The sequence below is a fragment of the Papio anubis genome, chromosome 11 (assembly GCF_008728515.1).
Source record: "Papio anubis isolate 15944 chromosome 11, Panubis1.0, whole genome shotgun sequence".
Classification (NCBI taxonomy): Eukaryota; Metazoa; Chordata; class Mammalia; order Primates; family Cercopithecidae; genus Papio; species Papio anubis.
Genome location: NC_044986.1, coordinates 35132883 through 35153195, shown reverse-complemented (window position 1 = coordinate 35153195; position 20313 = coordinate 35132883). Strand labels below are relative to the sequence as shown.

General features: G+C 48.8%; 1 protein-coding gene across 12 annotated transcripts in view; it reads right to left on the bottom strand.

Annotated features, from left to right (window-relative positions):
- The window catches only part of HPS1 (HPS1 biogenesis of lysosomal organelles complex 3 subunit 1), a 31151-nt gene that overhangs the window by 4415 nt on the left and 6423 nt on the right, over window positions 1-20313 (bottom strand). For 8 of the 12 annotated variants that reach the window (XM_009215114.4, XM_009215117.3, XM_021943568.2 and 5 more), the window contains 14 exons: window positions 15182-15319; window positions 14820-14962; window positions 13527-13635; window positions 10668-10828; window positions 10099-10198; window positions 9328-9426; window positions 9110-9179; window positions 6831-6880; window positions 5448-5615; window positions 5171-5350; window positions 3872-3933; window positions 2831-2965; window positions 2681-2746; window positions 1437-1581 (listed from right to left, as the gene is read on the bottom strand). In XM_009215114.4, coding sequence (XP_009213378.1) covers window positions 1437-1581; window positions 2681-2746; window positions 2831-2965; window positions 3872-3933; window positions 5171-5350; window positions 5448-5615; window positions 6831-6880; window positions 9110-9179; window positions 9328-9426; window positions 10099-10198; window positions 10668-10828; window positions 13527-13635; window positions 14820-14962; window positions 15182-15319 — 1626 coding nt within the window. Of the gene's footprint in view, window positions 1-699; window positions 853-1436; window positions 1582-2680; window positions 2747-2830; window positions 2966-3871; window positions 3934-5170; window positions 5351-5447; window positions 5616-6830; window positions 6881-7993; window positions 8064-9109; window positions 9180-9327; window positions 9427-10098; window positions 10199-10667; window positions 10829-13526; window positions 13636-14819; window positions 14963-15181; window positions 15320-20313 lie in introns of those variants that run through there. The other 4 variants (XM_017944179.3, XM_009215119.4, XR_002524397.2 and 1 more) reach the window with 3 other exon arrangements.

Here is a 20313-nt window from a genome sequence, read left to right as displayed (position 1 = left end):
TGAGCCAGGGGTGAAGTCCAAATCAGAGCTCACCAAGGGGTCAGATGGAAACCCAGGGCCTGAGAAACCACATGCCTTAGCTCCCCTGGGAATGTCCTCCTGCCTGACGCAGGGACCGTCACCCAATGCTGCCAGCGAAGTGCCCCAGGGAAGGCCGTAGGGACAGTGGGCTCTCTCCCACCTCTCAGGGCTGGGAAGAGACTCGAGGAGCCCGCTCCTCCACCCTTAGCGGGAGGGACAGGCAATCTGCTCCAAACTGCATCACTGTGCAATTACTAATTAAATCTGCCATGGATTGATTATACTTTTCAGGAAAGTAATTTGACAACATCCATTAATAACCTTAAAAACATTCCTCCCATCTGACTTAGTAATTCCATTTCTAGGAATCCATACTGGGGACATAATCAGAGATGGGGACACAGATGTATGTAAGGTGTATACTGCAGAATTATTTATAACAGCAAAAGCCTAGAAATAATCTGTATGTCTAAACATCAGGGAAATGATTCAATAAATTATGTTACATTCACATGATGGACTATTACGGAGCTGCTAAAAATCATGTCTATAAAGAATTAATGGCATGAGGAAATGCATCTGATATAATGTGAAGTGAAAACATGGTAACAAAGTTGCACATACAGAGTGATCTCAACTACAACAAACTGCACAGAAAACCAACAAAAAGAAACGTACCAAGATAACCCCGACTGTCTCCAGAATGAGGGGCAAGGACGAAGATGGTGATGACGATGCTGCCAGTAAGTACTGAATGAACTGTATCTGCATTTTGTACCACGTGCTATGCTAAATATTTGACACGTATCCTCTCATGTAATCTTCATAACTCTGTGACATAAATAGCAGTATTTTTTCCTTCTACAGATGAGGAAACTGACACTTGGGCTAAGTACTGCCCAAAACCACATAACTGGTGGGAGATGGGGCTGGGCTTCCAACACATGCCTCTGCCACCCAACTTCCCATCTTCCTATCTTGTTTTAAACATTAGAATAGACTTCACTTGCCCCCCACGGCCCCCCCCCCCCAAAAAAAGAAAGCGCACACACATACACACACGTATAGTTTTTTTGGACAGTGGCAGGGGTCCTCCCCCTACCAAAAATATAACTTTGCCATGAAAACCCGTCAGTTAAATAAGGAGAATAAAAGAATTTCCAGAGAACGCTTCCCTAACAGAAATCACCTTGTTTTAAGTTCTGATGCCCAATTGATGTACCTTGCCGTTCTCTCCATTCTAGTTCATTCAACAAATACTTGTTGAGCACTTATTTATGCTGGCACTGGCCGTTGCCTCTTCTGGCCTGCTGCCCAGTGCACTCTGCTAGCCCCAGGTATGTGGATCACACCAGGAGGGACTGCCCAATATTGGCTAAGGCCCACCCATCCCCACCCTGGGCCCGAATGGTTACCTTGGTTTTGACAAAGGCAGCCAGCGGCCCCTTGCCTAACTCGGACGAGGTCTTTTCACTGCAGTTGAGGGAAGGCGCCACCATCTGCCCGGTTGTGCGGTCCACGTAGATGAAGTGCACCAAGCCTGGGAAGTCTTCTAGGTATGTGAAGGTCTGAGTTAAGGTGCTTACCAAGCCAGGAGCTAGGGATGACCTGCCTCTGTCCTCGCCCTGGGCTTCCAGCTGTGCCCAGTCATGGTGGCAGGAGGGCCAGGACTGCTTCTCTCCAGCAGCTTCCATTTCAGCCAAGCCCCCTGTATCCTTGCTTTCTCAGATCCCCACTACCTCCCAGGTCCCCAGGCCTTGAAAAGCTGTAAGATCCTCAACGCTTGCACAGTTGACATGGGCAGTTCTGGCCCTATAGGAACATGGTTTGCTCACAGTTCATCGCTTTCATAAGGGATGAATTTAAGTCAGACATACGTGAGGCTGGAATGTGAGCACAGCCACTTGGTTCATGAGTGAGCCTAGCTGACCGCCCAACCTATGCACCTCACTGTGACCTTGCTAAACCCTTACACTTCATCATGAGAGTCTGGAAGGCTCCCATTTGGGAGGGGAAGAGATATCCATGGAAGGGCAGCAGCTGGTGGCTAAAGAGGCCCTCTGGCATCCTTTCACCTGCCCACTGAGGACCTGCCTCAGGAGACTGAGGGCTGGACACTTCAGAGATGATATGGGAAAAGCTGTTTTACATCAAGTTCCATGGAAAATCAGTATTCAATGAAATTAGTGTTCCATAATAAAAGGGTCAAACAATCTTAGAAATGGTTTTTGAAACAGGGATAAACATTTACTGTAGGCCTTCTCGGAGCTTTTACATGCCACTGTCCACTGTGATGATCTAAGAAGGACATGGCCCTTTCAACCCAACTAGACCACAGGAACCCACCCCGTCTCCACCCCTTGTGGAATACCTATTACTATTTTGCCAGCTGGCAACACTGACACAAAGAGTCTTTATGGCTTTTGTGAATTAACTTTGGGACAGGAGGAATTCCTGTAATTTCAGCTTGGAATGTTCCTATAGACAAGGCACACGGGTCACTATGTCCTATTGTTTTCCTTCAGAGAGGTGGTGAGCAGCTGAGGGGTGGAAAATACATTCCCCTTCCCTGGGGCCCACAGTCCTTCTAGGGAGCAGGTGTGGAGGCAGAAGACCCGAGAGGCTTGTTGGGCTGGCTGGAGCCCCGGCGTCAGGATATGACACCATGGTGATGTTCCTCCTGCTCTTCACCAGCAAGAAGTCCTTCCAGTCCGTCAGCTTCTCCCTGCCGAGGGAAGCTCGGGCTGCATGGAGGAAGTACGGGCCCCAGACCCTGCCCTTGCCACCCAGGGGGCCGCACCGCACTTACCGCATGAGCCTCTGCACTTGGTCCTGCAGGTGCTGAGGCAGGTGTGGGCCTCCCCTGTTGGGGGCTGTGGTCAGGAAGTTCAGCCGGTAGATGGCGCAGAGCTGCCGCTTCAGCTTCCCACATGCCTGGAGCAGCCTGGGCATGAGAGAGGAGAGCATCACAGCAGAAGGGATGTAGGGGAGCCCCTCGCCCCATGTGGACCACCTCGTTCCTGCACCCAGGACAGAGACCTGGGGACCCCCTCGCCCCGTGTAGATCAACCTGCTCTTGTACCCAGGAGAGACAGACAGACAGACCTAGGAGAACCCCTCGCCCCATGTGGACCTCCCTTTTCCTGCACCCAGGACAGAAAGACCTAGGGGAGCCCCTCGCCCTGTGTGGACCACCGCACTCCTACACCCAGGACAGACACAGACCTAGGAAAACCCCTCGCCCCGTGTGGACCACCGCACTCCTACACCCAGGACAGACAGACCTGGAGAACCTCTTGCCCCTATGTGGACCACGCCATTCCTGCAGGACAGACAGACAGACCTAGGGGAGCCCCTCACCCCATGTGGACCACCCCACTCCTGTACCCGGGACAGACTTAGGAGAACCCCTCACCCCATGTGGACCAACTGACTCCTGAACCCAGGATGGTCAGACAGACCTAGGGAACCCCTCACCCCATGTGGACCTCCCTGTTCCTGCACCGAGGACAGACAGACCTAGGGGAGCCCCTTGCCCCGTGTGGACCACCCCACTCCTGCACTCAGGACGGACCGACCTGGGAAGCCCCTCATTCCTAGGCGGACCACCCTGCTCCTGCACCTGGGACAGACAGATGGAAAGACCTAAGGGAGCAGCCACAGCTGATCAGGCAATAGGAAGGAGCTTCCCAGCTTCTCTACATGGTGTGCCACATATGTGGGAAGAAATCTCCTTTCTTGAAATTATTTTGATGATAAACGATGTGCAGTGGTGGAGGAGATGCGGTCTCCCAGGGAACAGTCTGCCTGGGCACATGACCCACCCCTTGTCCTGAGGCCCACCACTTACTCGGAGGAGGATCCGGGCTCACTTTTGGAGAAAGCCTTGGCCTTAAACTCCAGCCAGGTGCTCTGTAAGGAAGACAGGTGGCAGGTTTGCGTCCCCACCATGTTTCCAGTGAGGTCCAGGCCAAAGTCCTTCCCAGATCAGGCTCTGAGAGGGCACAGGGCCCCCAGACAAATCTGCCCATCTGGCCAATGCAGGCTACCCTGGCAGGCCCCACCAGCCCCCTGCAGACTTCAGTGTGCCATGTTCTGGTCACTCAGCAGCGTTTATTTAAAGGGCAGTTTCCAGGGGCTCACTGTCTGATGGGCACAGGCACATACAGTAGCGCCCTCACAGTGACCAGGCCAGCCCCTCAGGGTCGGGGGGCACACATAGGGCAGGGGCTGGGGTGTGCAGAGAAGGTGCTGCTGCAGGAGCTGGGAGGGCATGGGGTGGGCATGGGGTAGCCATGCAGGGGGCGGCCTCACAGGATCTCTATAAAGCAGAAGAACTTGGTGTTCTAATGAGTGCCCCTGAGGCACTGCGGGATGCGGCACTGCCTCTGCCTCCGTGAAGAGGAACCTGGGTCTGGGGCATCAGCTGCTTGCTCTGCCTCCTCCAGCCAATCCTGCAGCCTTCAGACTGACAGGCACTCCAGCCACAATGGGTCCCAGCTCCTCAAACACCCAGGCACCGCCACTGCTTAAATCCAGTGTCAACCCCCACCCACCCCACTGCTGTCCAGGCCCTGATCTGGGCTTTGTCAGAGCATGGGGTGACGGCCTGTTTCTACTGCCGTTTCTACTGTTTCTACTGCCTGTTTCTACACGTTCTCGCGTGTCTCCTGGTCTCAGCTCCCCACCTGGGCCCTAAGCTTGCTGCAGGTAGGGTGGGGCCATGACCTGCACATCCCCGTGTTGCCCTGCAAGCCCGGGTGCATGGCCCCGCTGCAGGAGGAAGCCCGTGACGGGCAGATCCCTGGCCTGCACTTGCTCACTGCATGCAGGCTCTGGCTCCACTGCTCACGAGCCACATAATCTTGGCCAAGCTAAAACTTATCTAAGCCTTAGTTTCCACACCTAAAAAAGGGGAATTATAATTCATGTTCTGCCAAACACACATAAAAAGATTCTGAAAACCTAAAAAGCAGCTAAGTTTTCATTATCATTTCATAATAGGGAAAACAAGGATCGTAGGCCCGGTGGAGGTGCAGCCTGGACAGGAACCCAGGCCTGCTGGTCCCTCAGCTGCGGTGGACCCGATGGACCCTGCTGCCAGCCCTGCCCCTTCCTCAGGTGGGGAGGACTGGAACTTGGGTCTCACCTGAATCTCCTGTGCCCCTCGATTCTTGACAAACTTGTCCATCCTCTGGCGCAGGTCTCCCACAAGGGGCTGGGAGCGCAGGGAGGCTCCAGCCTCCGGCCCTTCCTTCAGCTTCTTCTCCAGCATGGCGAAGCCATCCATCAGCTGGGACAGGACCAGGGCCAGGGGCGCGCTGGGGCTCTGAGGGAAAGGGCCGAGAGGCGAGTGAACGGGGCTGCCCCTGGGGAAGCCGTGCCAGCCCCAAGCGTCACCAGGGCAGGGTGAGGGGCTGTCCTACCCTGGTCAGGAGCACCAGGTTGATGCCTGGCCACAGGGGCAGGCAGTACATGGTGTGGGGCACTAGGGGGCAGTAGCTTTCCTTCACGTTGGCATCCAGGAAGATCCTTCTGGGGCTGGAAGGTGCAGGGCAGTGGGGAACCAGCGTTTGGAGGGTGTCCTCCGCTATCTACAGAGGAAGAAGAATTGCAGTGAGAGGTGGGATCCCTAAGTCGGACCCACCCATTGCTGCCCTATCTGTGAACCATAAGAAATAAACATTTTTAGCTCTAAGAAACTCCGGTTTTTAAATCCCTGCACTCTGCTGAACCTGTCCTCGCAGCTCCAGTTCCGCTGTTGCCCCTCTCAGCTGCTTCTGGGCCTTTCTGCCCAGAGTCCGGCCCGGATGCCAAGTAGGGCAGTGGGCAGGGGCAGAGGGTCTGGGTGGTGGCACAGAGAGGACCGAGAAGGCAGGGAAACACACTTGTGGATGGGGAGTGCACATTTTCAACAGACGGAGGTACTAACGTTCAACATTGTATCATTTCAATCATCCTCAGAACATCCCAACAGCCACTCAAATTGGGGAAACTGAGGCATAAAGTGACCAAATGAGCAAGGCTCCAGCCTTACAGACGGATTTGAGTAAGAAAGCCTTTAGTTCTAAAAATTATAGAATTAAGGAAATCACGAGAGATGCCACAAAAATTCCCCTTTAGTATTACGTATAACAGCAACCACTGGACACAATGATGCGATTGTCCTGGGCATTTGTTAGATAAATAACATATGCATGTGATGGACTCCCAATCATTACAAACCACACTGTGAGACTGCTTAGGAAACGGAAGAATTTTAAATACAAAAGTATAATGAAGCATGTTAGCATCCAAATCTGATTTTAAAAATACACACATGTACATATGTAGTGTGTGTGTGCGTGTGTGTGTGTGTGTGTGTGTGTAAAGTCACAGGAAAAAAAACTAGAAAGAAATACCCAAAGATGTTAATCTCATTTTGAGGACAGAATTCAGAGTAATTTTCATTCCCTTTTTTATAGTTTACTTTTGTATTTCCCAATCTTTCTACAATAAATATACATGCTCACTTAAAAAAAAAATCAAACATTCTATTGGACTTTCACTCCCAAGAACAGTGGAGCTGAGGGACAGCACCTGGGGGAGGGGAGGGGCAAGTTCACCAGCCCTCACAGCCTGTCCCCGGACCCTGCCTCTGCACTGAGCTCTGGCACCAGGACAGGCACCTGTACTGACCAGCCCTGGGGGGGGCCGGAGGAGGGCTGCCATGGGTAGAGTGACCCTGGAGGCGGAACCCTCAGAGCCCCCAACACTTACTGCGGCATCTCAGATCAGCTGGCGCCCAGGCAGACACCGGAGAAACTCACCTGAAGGGCTTCCATGGGTGGGGTGCCCCCCTCCAGCCAGATGGTGCTACCTGCAGGCCACAGGTAATAACATAACGATGTAAGTATCATGAGATGTAAGCAACGGCTCAACAGCACGGGGTAGGGGGCCCAGGTGTCCCCCACAACCTCCGCCCTTGGCTGCCAGCTCCACGTAGGGGTGGTAATGTGGCTGGGCAACACCCCTTCATCCTAAGTTGGCAGGCACAAGGTGAACTCTGCAGTACCAGGGCTGAGGCAGCCCGGGCCTGGCAGAGAAGCTGACCCTCTCTTGCTCCCTAATCCCCTCCTTGTTCCGTCCCCTGTATTCCTTCAGACCTCAACCCGCCCCTCAGGAGTCAGCACACGCAGTCCACCTTTGTGCACTCATTAGTCAACCAGCAAGCTCTTACTGAGCGCCTACTGTGTGCTGGGAATTGAGGTGGATTTCCTTCCGAATATAGCGCACAAAAACCTACTGAACCCACCACATATCTGAAATATTATGTGTCTGTAATAATACTGTTACCTCTTATATTTCATTGCAAACAACCCTCATTTATAATCATGTTCCTCTGGGGGAAGTGTGTTCCTAGTCTTAAACACCTGATTTACAAATGGATGAGTGCAACCCAAGCCATTTGTAAGTTGTGAGTTCTGTGCATGGTAGAACAACATTATTTTTTACAGTTCTGAGGCATAAAAAACCACTGTCGAGAGAGAGGGACTGGGAGGAGGATGGTTATGAATGACGAAGAGGAACTTCGGAGATTACTCAGAAGCACTGCTTCTCAACAGGTCTCAGGCTCATCGAGAGCTCAGGGAATCTGAAGATAGCTAGGAACCCTCACCCCAGGAACTGCACAGGCATAGACGAGTTTGCACACAGTCTCAGGGGGTCCTCGGCTTCTAGCCAGTCCAAGGACCTAAAGTTAAGAGCATCTAACCCAGTAGTTGTCGACCTTGGCTACACATGACAATCATTTGGGGACCTTTACAAAATCCTGACGCCCAGGTCAACTGAGTCAGCATCTCTGGGTATAGGCTCAGCTTGAATGATTGTTAAAGATCCAAAGGTGAGTTCAATATGCAGCCAGGGGGCAAAGCATGCTGTAACCTAAATCTGTGCACAGTAGTGGTTTGCACCTGAGGCACATTGGACTCACCTGGGAAAATTTCCTAGAGGTATTCACACCTGGGTCCCAGGCCCACAGACTGTAACTTAATTGGGCTGGTTGAAGCTGCCCGGTGATTCCAATGTACCAGGGTTGGGAGCCACTGGTTAAAAGAAGCCACATAATAAATTCCTTTCAAATCCTAGTCCCCAACAAGTTTCTCCTCCTGAAACCCTGGCCTTCTTTCTTCCATCAGATGATGTGGATGGACCACAGGATCCTTTTTTTTTACCTAAGAACTTCAGAAATAAATGTAATGCTCATTCATAGTGACCACAACAATCTGGATTTTGGTTTATCTACTTCTCTAAGCAAGGTTGTCTATTTTTTTTGTAACATTTTGAATATTTGTAGTTTTGTTTTTGTTTTTTTTTTGAGACAGAGTCTTGCTCTGTCGCCCAGGCTGGAGTGCAGTGGCATGATCTCGGCTCACCGCAATCTCCACCTCCCGGGTTCAAGTGATTCTCCTGCCTCAGCCTCCTGAATAGCTGGGATTACAGGCACCTGTCACTGTGCCTGGCTAATTTTTGTACTTTTAGTAGACACGGGGTTTCGCCATGTGGGCCAGGCTGGTCTCGAACTCCTGACCTCAAGTGATCTACCTGCCTTGGCCTCCCAAAGTGCTGGGATTACAGGCGTGAGCCACCACACCTGACCCATTTTGAATATTTATAGTTTTTTTTTATTGTTTACCCACATACTTTGGAGAAACAGGTAAAGTATAAACTACAGAGGCTGAATATTTATATTTTAGAATGTATTGAAATGAGGTGATTATTACTTAATTTAACTTAATTTTTAATTACAAAAAAGAAAGATGAGTCTGAGAATGCATGTGCAAAAGTTTTAAACGATGACAATCAACTTGTCACCAACAGCATTAGGGATCAGTGGAGTGGTCTTAACAGTCCTTGAGTTCAGGCTGGAGCTGGCAGGGAAGATGGGGAGCCGCAGACAGCGCCCTGTGTTCTAGGAACACGGGTACCTGCACTCATGTCTTAGGAGACACGGGGTCCCCTGAAGCCTAAGACAAACGTCCTGGGCTGCTGATTGCTACTGCCGCAGGCAGCTAGCTATTGTTTCCTCCTGCTTTCCTCCAGGCCTCACCTGAGCTCTGATCACCAGGGGAAGGAGCTGGTGTGAAGTACTCCTCAGGGAGGGAGAAGCTGTCTGTCTCCTGGAATGGAGAAGGTGGCTCAGGTTGAGAGGCTCTCCCAGCTGGCTCAACCCTGTCCCTGCTCTCCCGGGAGGGGCAGGAAAGGCCTGGTCGCCTGCAGAGGCCAATGCCCTCCTGCCCCTGACTCCACAAAGTGCACAGCACACACCGTCTCTGCAGAGCTCCCCCTGGTTGGGCCTGTGGAGTGAGGGCTCCAGGCCTGCTGCACGGGGATGTTCAGGCTGCTCCGGGCCCTCCGTGGGGAAGGCTGTGCAGGGCAGGGGAGAGGCTGGTTAGCTCCTATCTGACCTGGCTCCCTCCACCCCTTCTGCCTCCCAGCGCTTCACAGAGGAGCCCCCACCCCTCCACCCGTTCCAGGTGCTGTCCTGGGTGTGCGGTCCTCAGACTTCCCAGGGATTTGATTCTAGGCGGTCTGTTCTGTGGAAATTCCAGAAATTCCAACACACTGGTATCCAACCCACCACTTCCCCTGGTGATGAGGTCAACAGCGATGGTGGTGGCTAACACTCACTGAGCATTCACTATGCCCCAGGCGGTGCCGGTTCCGTGGGAACCGCGCCTTTTGTCCCCTCCAAAAACTCCTGAGAGGTAGATGCTTTGTTATTCCCATTGCACAGATAAGGGCATTGAGGCTCTGGGGGTGCAAGTACGAGCTCAGCTCACACAGCCAGGTGGTGAAGCTGGGTTTCAAACCATGGCTGACTTGAAAAATCTGCACTTTGAACCCACTGGACCATGTGCACTCCAGAATTCCCCTTACATCTGAAAGCAGTGGGAAAGAAGTCACGCCCAACCACACACCCAGAATTGCGACTTAGATAACATGGAGTCCCCAGGGGGAGCCCCGCACCACTCTCCAGGCAGGTTTTCTGAACCACCTCCCCAAGGCCTCCCTCTGCCCAGAGAGCTGCCCTGAGACCTGAGTGTCATCCTCCACTGTGCTCTCGCTGGGGTAGAGGTCCTGAACCAGGAGGATGAGGACGAGCAGGTCGGCCGGGCGCAGGGAGCTGGCACTGTGGCTGCAGACATAGGAGCACAGCCACCCATCAGCACGTGCCCAGCAGGAGACGGGGCAGGCAGGTTAAAGGAGCGTGGAGCCCGGCCCCTGCCCTCAAGGAGCAATGTACTTAATCCTTTCTGGAGACAGGCAAGGCACAAACACAATTAATTAACTCATCAAATTTTAAAGTAAAACTTGGTTGTATAGAACAAAGAAAAGAAAATGATTTAGCAGTGGGAAAGCACCAGGGACTAAGAACAACATAAAAGGAAGTTCTAGGTTGAGACTATAAGACAGTTTTCCAGGAAGGAATGACACAGAGAAATGAGTGAGCTGAAAAGGGTTGAAGAATCAAATCTGCGAAGGTTTCACGCTTCATGGAGGAGGTGATTCTTGGCTGGGCAGGTGGTGCTTTTCAGGCAGAGGGAATAAGGGGAGTGGGGAGGCCAGGGAGACTTTAGCCACCACACGCCGGACCTTGAGCTCACCTAGAGTAGAATGCCAGCAGCTTGGAATGCACCAGCAGGAAGGCATGCAGGGCCTCCTCGCCGCCCCGCTCTGGGCTGGTGTTGACAGCCTGGATGACGTGCCGCTCCAGTGCCTCTATGCACAGCTCACAGAGCTGAGGGTGAATCAGCCGCTCCAGGGCCTGGCCAGGGCAGGCAGGGAGAGAAAGCCGTATCACCAACCACCTTGCTCCACTCCAGGCCCTGGGCTAGTGGGGACATTCACTGTCCACACTGAGCTTGGACTCTGCACCAGATACTTGGAAACAGGGGGACTAAGACCCACCAGGTCCCAGCCTTCCTGAGGCTTACCGTCTGGTCACTAGACTCTAGTGGATGAGGCAAGGCAATATACAAGGAAATAAAGTTAAGTGCCATTTGTAAATAAGTACCAAGTACAAAATACACAGCACTGGGCTAGAGAGAAATAGCAGCGACCTCCTTGGGTAGGGTGTCCAAAGAAATGTCCCTGAATTAGGTCACCTTTAAACTAATATCTAAACAACCGGATGGCCCACCAGAGAAAGAGGGAGAGAGAGAACACTGCAAGTCAAGGAAACGGCATATTCAGAGGCTCTGAGGAGGGGAGAGAGTTTGGAATGGTGCTGTCCAACAGAAATAAAAGGTAGGCCCTATGCATAATTTAAATTTTTCCAGTGACCACATTAAAAAAGTAAAAAGAAACAGTTGACATTAATTTTAATGACATATTTCATTTTACTCAATATATCCAAAATACTATCACCACATGATACAAAAGCCTTATTAATGGAATGTTTTAGATTCTTTTTTGTGCTAAGTTACCAAAATCTGGAATATATTTCACATGCATAGCGTAACTCAATTTGCACTAGCTGTATTTCAAATGTTCAACAGCCACATGTAGCTAATGACTATCATACTGGACAGATATAAATACAGAGTTTTCCTGAAACTTAAAGAAGTTTCATGTGACTAGCACTCAGTAAGTGTGGACAAGAGAGGCATGAGATGAAGCTGGAGTGAGATAGGCAGCGATAGATCACACAGGGCCTGGTAGGCTTGGGAAGGAGTTTGGATTTTATACTAATGGCATTAGGTAACCTCCTACAAGAAGTCTTTCCTAATGTCCCAGAAAGAGTTAACCATTCCATCTCTTGTGCCACCATGGCTTTTGATGAAAAACCTAATATGGCACCCAGGATTCTTTATTATATCTTTTAGTATACACATGGCTGATTTCCCCTCAAGGGCAGTGAATGTGTCTTTATTCACCTCTTTATTCCCATGGCCTGGCACACTTCTTAGCATATAATAGGTACTATATGTTTATTGGAAAAGTGAATGAGTGGGGGTGTGAGAATCAATTCCTTCAGATCTATTTTCCAGCTCATTCTCCCTCTAGCTATGTCTCATCTGCTATTTAACACATCCCTTGAGTTTTTCATTTTAACAACTACATTTTTATTTCTAAAATATTTGTATGGGTTCTTTTTCAAATTTGTCTGGCCAATTTAGAGTTTCTTCTTATCTCATTTTGTGATTCTACACTTCATATCTTTAAACATTTCATAGTTATTTTATATTCTATACTTAATAGTTTCAATGCATCAAGTGCCTTGGGATATAAATCTGCTGGTAATTGATTTTCCTGACTCTCCCTCATGGTGGCTTATTTTCTTCTATATCTGATTTTCTTCAGTTGTGAGTTCACATTTGTTTGATTGGTACCTTTCCTGCTTTAGCAGTGGTTTTCAAAGTGTGGTTCCTGGACCAGCACAATAAACAAACAGCACCTGGGAATTTTTTAGAAATGCAAGTTCTAGGGCCAGGCATGGTGGCTCACACCTGTAATCCCAGCACTTTGGGAGGCCGAAGTGGGCAGATCATGAGGTCAGGAGTTCCAGACCAGCCTGACCAACATAGTGAAACCCCATCTCTACTAAAAACACAAAAATTAGCCAGGTGTGGTGGCACGTGCCTGTAATCCCAGCTACTCAGGAGGCTAAGGCAGGAGAATCGCTTGAACCTGGGAGGCGGAGGTCACAGTGAGCCAAGATCGCTCCACTGCACTCTACCCTGGGCAACAGATCAGACTCCATCTCAAAAAAAAAAAAGAAAAAGAAAAAGAAATGCAAGTTCCAGAGCCCCCATCCCAGACTTGCTAAATGAGAAATGCTGAAAGTGAGGCCCAGTAACCTGTATTTGACAAGCCCTGCAGAGGATTCTGACACACGCTGGAGTATGAAAACCACTGCCTGCAAGAGAATTTGGTTTACCTCTTTAGGAAGCCAAGGAGTGCTACTGACCAGCAGCCACTTTAGCTTTTATTTTTAATTTTTTAGTTTTTTATTTACTAGGCTTTATAAAAGCACCAGTAGCCACTTTAACTTTTTGGGGCTGGGCTTAACCTAGAGTTGCAGGCTCAGCTCTCCTACGCTGCTGCTGGCCCAAGGCTGTTTACTGGCTGTAGTGCTGATATCATTTGCACTCAGGGCAATCTTGCCTTTAGTGCTGTGTTTTTCTCCACTGCTTTCCCCTCCAGTTCCAGCTCAATATAATTTTGTGGGAGGAGGAGGGAAGAGTTGAAGGAACTGTCTTCAAAGATTTCTGTAATTTACAGTGAACCCAAAAATTACATTAAAAGTCTGTATTATTCAGGATCGAGCTGTTTTACCATGGGAAAGCCCATCAGAGTACGCAACCCTCCATATGGCCACAAAGAACAACTTTCTCTGAATACGTGAGTTTCAGGGGCTGCTTGTGCCTTCACTCATTAGGGTTAAAACATGGTCTTAAAGCTGGATGCCCCCTCTGACCTGACAGCTCCAAGTCCTGAGGACTCCCGCGCCCAGTAGTCACCTCCACGGCGAAGCACTGCTCCTGCTCCCGCAGGCGGCTGTAGGTCCACAGCAGGCTCTGGAAGTGCTCCCACAGCTGGACACGCTGCCCCAGGTCTGGGGGCCGCAGCCTGGGGGCAGAGCCAGAGAGGGCGGGAGAGATCACAAGAAAGCTGGTCTCCCCAATACTCAACCGAAGGGCCACAGTCCCAGCTCAGCATCAGAGCCTGGTGAGCCCGTGTGATCTGCCCACACAGCTGGGAAAGGGGGCCAGGCTTCTGGCTGAGCTCTAGGTGTGGAGTGGGGTGGGATAGGCACAGAGTCAGAAGGCAGGCAGCTAAGCAAATCACCTCACTCCTCAACCTCTGTCACACAAACACATGTCATACAAAGCCAGCTAGAGAGAGCCAGGGTGATGCTTAAGCTTCTCACACAGAGGCCACTGAACACAGAAAGGTCTGGTCCATCATCAGGGTCCTACACAGGGTCGCAGCCATCTCGGATGCTGGCAAGGTCTGCACTAGCCAATGTGGTTCATGTAACAGGCATCCACCACCTGTAGTATTTGCCACTGAAACCATGACCTATCTGGGCTAAAATGACTCATGAAACAATGTTTGTGCATTTGAGAAATGCCTCGATATGGGTAGTTGCTCACATTGATACAAAACTCTAAAGTCCCAGAGTTTCATGCTCTGCAGTTTCCCAATCCATCTTAGAGAATCAAGGGGTGGTGATACCATGAACTTCTCTTTTCTAGGTCTACATTTCAACTACAAGCCTTTTCTGGGGTCCCTCCCACCTCAGTGTATACTTTGAACCATCATTCCCTTTCCCCAAGTTCTTTACTGTGGGCCCAGAGACAGGTTTTAGGGTCTGTCTCCTGAGAAAACCTTCACGAGACTGTATGAGAGTGCACGGGCTTGTGTTTTTCTGGAGAGGCAGTCTGAAGCTTGAGAAGCCAGAGAGGACTAGCTCAGACCAGATTTGTAATGCAGGGCGACGATGTTGGGAGAATGGAAAGAGCACTGGACTAAGAGTCTTGAGCTCAGATTTCCGGTTTGGATGTGGCCAACCACCAGCTGGATGACCCCAGGCAAGTGAGTTCCATTCCCTGCTCTGTTTCACCAGATACAAAGTCAGAGGGTTGGACCAGATGATCTCCAAGGTTCATTTGAGCTCTGTTTGTCTGAACTAGGGACCCAGCTGGGGGCAGTGTGTGAAAAATGGCAGCTTCACAGGGGCTGGGCACACATTGCCTGGTCCAGCGAGGGTGCTCGGCAAAGGACAGAGGGGACCAGCTTTGAGGACTCACTCCTTTCGGATAAGCTGACCGTCCACAGTCACCAGCCCGAAGTGCACTTCGAACAGGTACTTGAGCACGTATAGCTTCCGCCGCAGGTCGCCCTCGCTCTCAGTGTGGTCGCCATTGATGGCAATGAACAGGCATTCTCCAAACTGCAGGCACAGGCAGGCCAGTGTCAGCCAGCCCCCAGGCACTCCCTTCACCTGCCCTAGTCTCTGCGGACAAGCCAGGGAAGGCTCGGGTGCCAGGGGGGTTTGATAAGATACCGTTTCTGCCTTCTAAAGGAGTCTAAAGCTCCAGATAAGAGAGGCCTGTGGACTCCCCATCGAGCGGAGGGAAGAGGAACATGGGACCCAGAGCTACAGACTCACCAGGTGAAGGACATACAGGGAGTTGCCGTTTTCTGTGGAGAAGCAGGTGTAGGTGTCTGAGAGCTTCTCCAGCATCGTCATGGAGGAGATGATGACCGGGGCTAGGAGGGTGCTGAGCTGGTCCTCCAGGGCAGGGAGCTGCAAAAATGGGGGAAAATATCACTGCTTAGAGTGGGCCAGACAACAAGAACAAAGGAAAGGACAAGACAAGGCCTTGATATCAAGGGTTCCATGGTGTTAGACCCTCCTGGGAGGGTATCACTGTCCTGGTAGGGAGGGGGGCAAAAAGAGACTGCCCCCAACACTTTGGGTAGTGGTTAGGAAGAATGGGGAGGGCCAGCTGGGTAATGGTGCTGTTTAGGCTCTGAATCTGGAAAGAAACATTAAGGAATTGGGCCTCATTACAATAGTGGAATGTGGGGAGCACTGAACAGGGAGCTGGAAGGAAGTTTGCAGCATGTACCAAAGTCTATGCTGTTTTTTGCAATAAGTTTACTTTGGAAAATTTGTCCTAAGGAAAATGATCAGAGATTAGGACAAAGACACATGCACAAAGATGTTCACTACTGCATAATTTATAATAGCAAACAACTGGAAAAAAATATAAACATCCAGGATCAGGGAAATAGTTAAATAAATAGCAGTACATCAAAATTATGGAAAAGTCTATAGCCACTTAAAATATTAGAGCGTTTCCCACATGTTCTCACTCATAGGTGGGAACTGAACAATGAGAACACTTGGACATAGGAAGGGGAACATCACACACCGGGGCCTGTTGTGGGGTGGGGGGAGGGATAGCATTAGGAGATACACCTAATGTAAATGATGAGTCAATGGGTGTAGCACAGCAACATAGCACATGTATACATATGTAACAAACCTACACTTTGTGCACATATACCCTAGAACTTAAAGTAAAATACACACACACACACACACACACACACACATATATATATATGAGTGTTTCAATGACAGGGAAAATTCCTCTGACACAATGTTGTAGTTAAAAATAAAACAAGAATGTGAATGCATAGAAAAAAGAAGTATTGATAAAATACTGAGAAAGCTATTTTATTAAAGTTACTTCTGGATAGAGGAATTAGGAGTGATTTTTTTCCCTCTATTTTTAAGTATATTTCTGTACTTTCCCTATTTTCCATAACAAGCCTGCATTGACTTTGATAAGTTCTTCCTCCATCCATTCTCTCAGCTCGCCGAAACAAGGAACAAAACAAGTAAGAACAAAAAGGAACTGGACAAGTTTGTTGCAAATGTGTGAATAAAATGGGATAAAGCCAGTGGAACAGTTACAAATCAAATTTTCCATAGTGGAAAAAAAAGAAAGGAAGAAAACAGCAGATTTCCCAAGAGGATTTCAGGAGACGTGAATGAAATATGAGGGAGGCACAGTACTAACTTGGAGCTAGGGAAATCTACAAGGAGCTGAGTAAGACCTTGCCTTGAAAAGACGGGCAACTGGCCAGCGGGAAGGTGCAGCATTGAAGTACAAGCGGGACACAGCACTATGGAGTAAGTTTTCCTGCCAACATTCAGGAACCAAGGACTGTGCCCAGCTCCCACAGTCTGTCTGTCAAGCTTTCACAGTGGCTCCTACTCATCGTTCTGGCTCCAGCTCAGATTGTTTTTTTTTCTGGCCACCTCAGGCCACCAACCCCTCCCTCTGTCACTCCCATCCCATACCCTCTCCAGACTATTTGTCACCACCTGAACTCATGGTACTTATTTGCCATCTGGTTCACTGTACAACGTCCTTCTTTAGACTCTAAGTTCCATGAAAGCAGGGATCATGTTGCTATGTTCACTGCTTTACCCCAAGAGACCGGCACATGATAGGTTCTCAATTAATATTTGGTTAATGAATACCCCCACAGATAGGCAAGAATTCAATAAACAGGCAAGAATTCAATAAACAGGCAAGAATTCAAATATTTGCTGAATTATTCATATACCACGATTTTCTTGAACAAATTTTATTAATACAGAAGTCACTTATGAATCTAGATTTTGATAGAAACTCATCTTAAAAGCAGTATAGTCACGTACTGAAGAGCAATGTTTTGGTCAGCAACAGACCACGCACGATAGTGGCCCCGTAAGATTACACAAAGATTTTTGCTATACCTTCTCTATGTTCATTCAGATACACAAACATTTACCACTGTGTGACGACTGTCTCCAGTATTCAGTACAGTCACATGCTGTACAGGTTTGCAGCCTAGAAGCAACAGGCCATACTGTACAGCCTAGGTGTGTAGTTGGCTACACCATCTAGGTTTGTGTAAGTACACACTCTGATGTTCACATGACAAGGAAATCACCTAATGATGAATTTGTTATTAATAGAATGTATCACCATCATTAAGCAAGGCATGACTGTAGCTTTTTCTGCAGGAATAGAACTTTTTTTTTGGTGAGGGGATGACATGGTCAGGCTTTGTGTCCCCCCCAAATCTCATCTTGACTTGTAATCCCCATAATCCCCACGTGTCAAGGAAGACCAGGTAGAGATAACCGAATCATGAGGTGGTTTTCCCTAGGCTGTTCTCAACTCGTTCTCATGACATCCGACGGTTTTATAAGGGGCTCCTCCCCACTTTGCTGGACACTTCTTCCTGCTGCCTTGGGAAGAAGGTGCCTTGTTTCCTCTTTGCCTTCCACCATGAATGTAAGTTTCCTGAGTTCTCCCCAGCCATGCTGAACTGTGAGTCAATTAAATCTCTTTATAAATTACCCAGTCTCAGGCAGTTCTTTATAGTGGTATGAAAACGGACTGACACAGTAAATTGGTACTGCAGGTGTGAGGTGCTACCTGAAAATGTGAAAGTGACTTTGGAACTGCATAACAGGCAGAGGTTGGAACAGTATGGAGGGCTCAGAAGAAAACAGGAAGATGTGGGAAAGTTTGGAACTTCCCAGAGACTTGTTGAATGCTTTTGAACAAAATTCTGATAGTGATATGGACAATGAAGTCCAGGCTAAGGTGGTCTCAGATGGCAACGAGGAACTTATTTGGAACTGGAACAAAGGTGACTTTTGTTAATGCTTTAGCAAAGAGACTGGCAGCATTTTGCCCCTGCCCTAGAGATCTATGCAACTTTGAACTTGAGAGAGATGATTTAGGGTATCTGGTAGAAGAAATTTCTAAGTAGCAAAGCATTCAGGAAGTGACTTGGGTGCTCTTAAAAACACTCAGCTTTATGCATTCACTAATAGATGGTTTGGATTGGGACTTACCTTTAAAAGGGAAGCAGAACATAAAAGTTTGGAAAATTTGCAACCTGATGATGCAATAGAAAAGAAAAGCCCATTTTCTGAGGAGAAATTCAAGCCTGAATTTTGCAGAAATTTGCAAAAGTAATGAAGAGCCAAACGTTAATCACCAAGACAATGGGAAAAATGTCTCCAGGGCATGTCAGAGGTCTTCACAGCAGCCCCACTTGCCACAGGCCTGGAGGCCTAGGAAGGAAAAACTGTTTCAGGGGTTGGGCCCAGGGCCTTGCTGCTTTGTGCAGTCTGGGGGCATGGTGCCCTGCATCCTAGCCATGGCTAAAAGGTGCCAACATACAGCTCTGGCTGTTGTTTCAGAGTGCAAGCCCCAAGCTTTGGTGGCTTACATGTGGTGTTGGGCCTGCGGGTGCACATAAATCAAAAATTGAGGTTAGGGAACCTCCACCTAGATTTCAGAGGATGTATGGAAATGCCAGGATGTCCAGGCAGAAGTTTGCTGCAGGGGCAGAGCCCTCATGGAGAACCTCTGCTAGAGTGGTGAGTAAGGGAATTGTGGGGTCAGACGCCTCCACACAGAGTCCCCATTGGGGCACTGCATAGTGGAGCTGTGAGAATAGGGCCACCATCCTTTAGCCCCCAGAATGGTAGATACACCGACAGCCTGCACCATGCACCTGGAAAAGCTGCAGACACTCAACATCAGCCTGTGAAAACAGCCGGGAAGAGGACTGTACCCTGCAAAAGCACAGGGGTAGAGTTGCCCAAGGCCTTGGGAGCACCTCTTGTATCAGTGTGACCTGGATGTGAGACGTAGAGTCAAAGGAGATCATTTCAAAGCTTTAAGATTTGACTGCCCCACTGAATTTCGGACTTGCATGGGGCCTGTAGCCCCTTAGTTTCATCCAATTTCTCCCATTTGGAATGGGAACATTTACCCAATGCCTATACCCCCATTGTGTCTGGGAAGTAACTTGTTTTTTATTTTACAGGGTCATAGGTGGAAGGGACTTGCCTTGTCTCAGGTGAGACTTTGGTTTTGGACTTTTTGGTTAATGCTGGAATGAATTAAGACTTTGGGGAACTGTTGGGAAGGCATGATTGGTTTTTAAATGTGAAAGGGACATGAGATTTGGGAGGGGCCTGGGCAGAATTATATGATTAGGCTTTGTGTCCCCATCCAAATCTCATCTTGAATTGCAATCCCCATAATTCCCATACTCCTCATATGTCAACAGAGAAACCAGGTGGAGGTAAATGAATCACGGGGGCAGGTTCCCCCATGCTGTTCTTGTGATACTGAGTTCTCATGAGATCTAATGGTTTTATAAGAGGCTCTTTCCCCTTCACTCAGCACTTCTCCTTCCTGCTGCCTTGTGAAGAAGGTGTCTTGCTTCCCTTCGCCTTTTGACATGATTGTAAGTTTCCTGACGCCTCCACAGCCGTGCTCAACTGTGAGTCAATTAAACTTCTTTCCCTTACAAAGTACCCAGTCTTGGGCATTTCTTTATAGTGGTATGAAAATGGACTAACACAGGGGAGATAAAAATGTTTGGTGTATATAGAGTATAAAGGAGCATACTCATATATTACTTGGTGGAATTATAAAGTAGTACAATATCTTTGAATGGCTTTTGACTCAATATTTTTATTTTTAGGAATTTATCCTAAGGAAATAATCCGACATGAGATAACATTTAAGCACAAATGTTCCTTAAAGCAAGAGTGATATAGCAAATTAGGAGCAATATATATGTCCATATGAGGAAAATGGTTAAAGGATGATACACTGATTCATGTACTGGAGTATAATGTTTCCATTAAGAATTATGCTTCTGAGACTATTTAAGAAAAGAGAAGAAATATCTTGATATAATGGC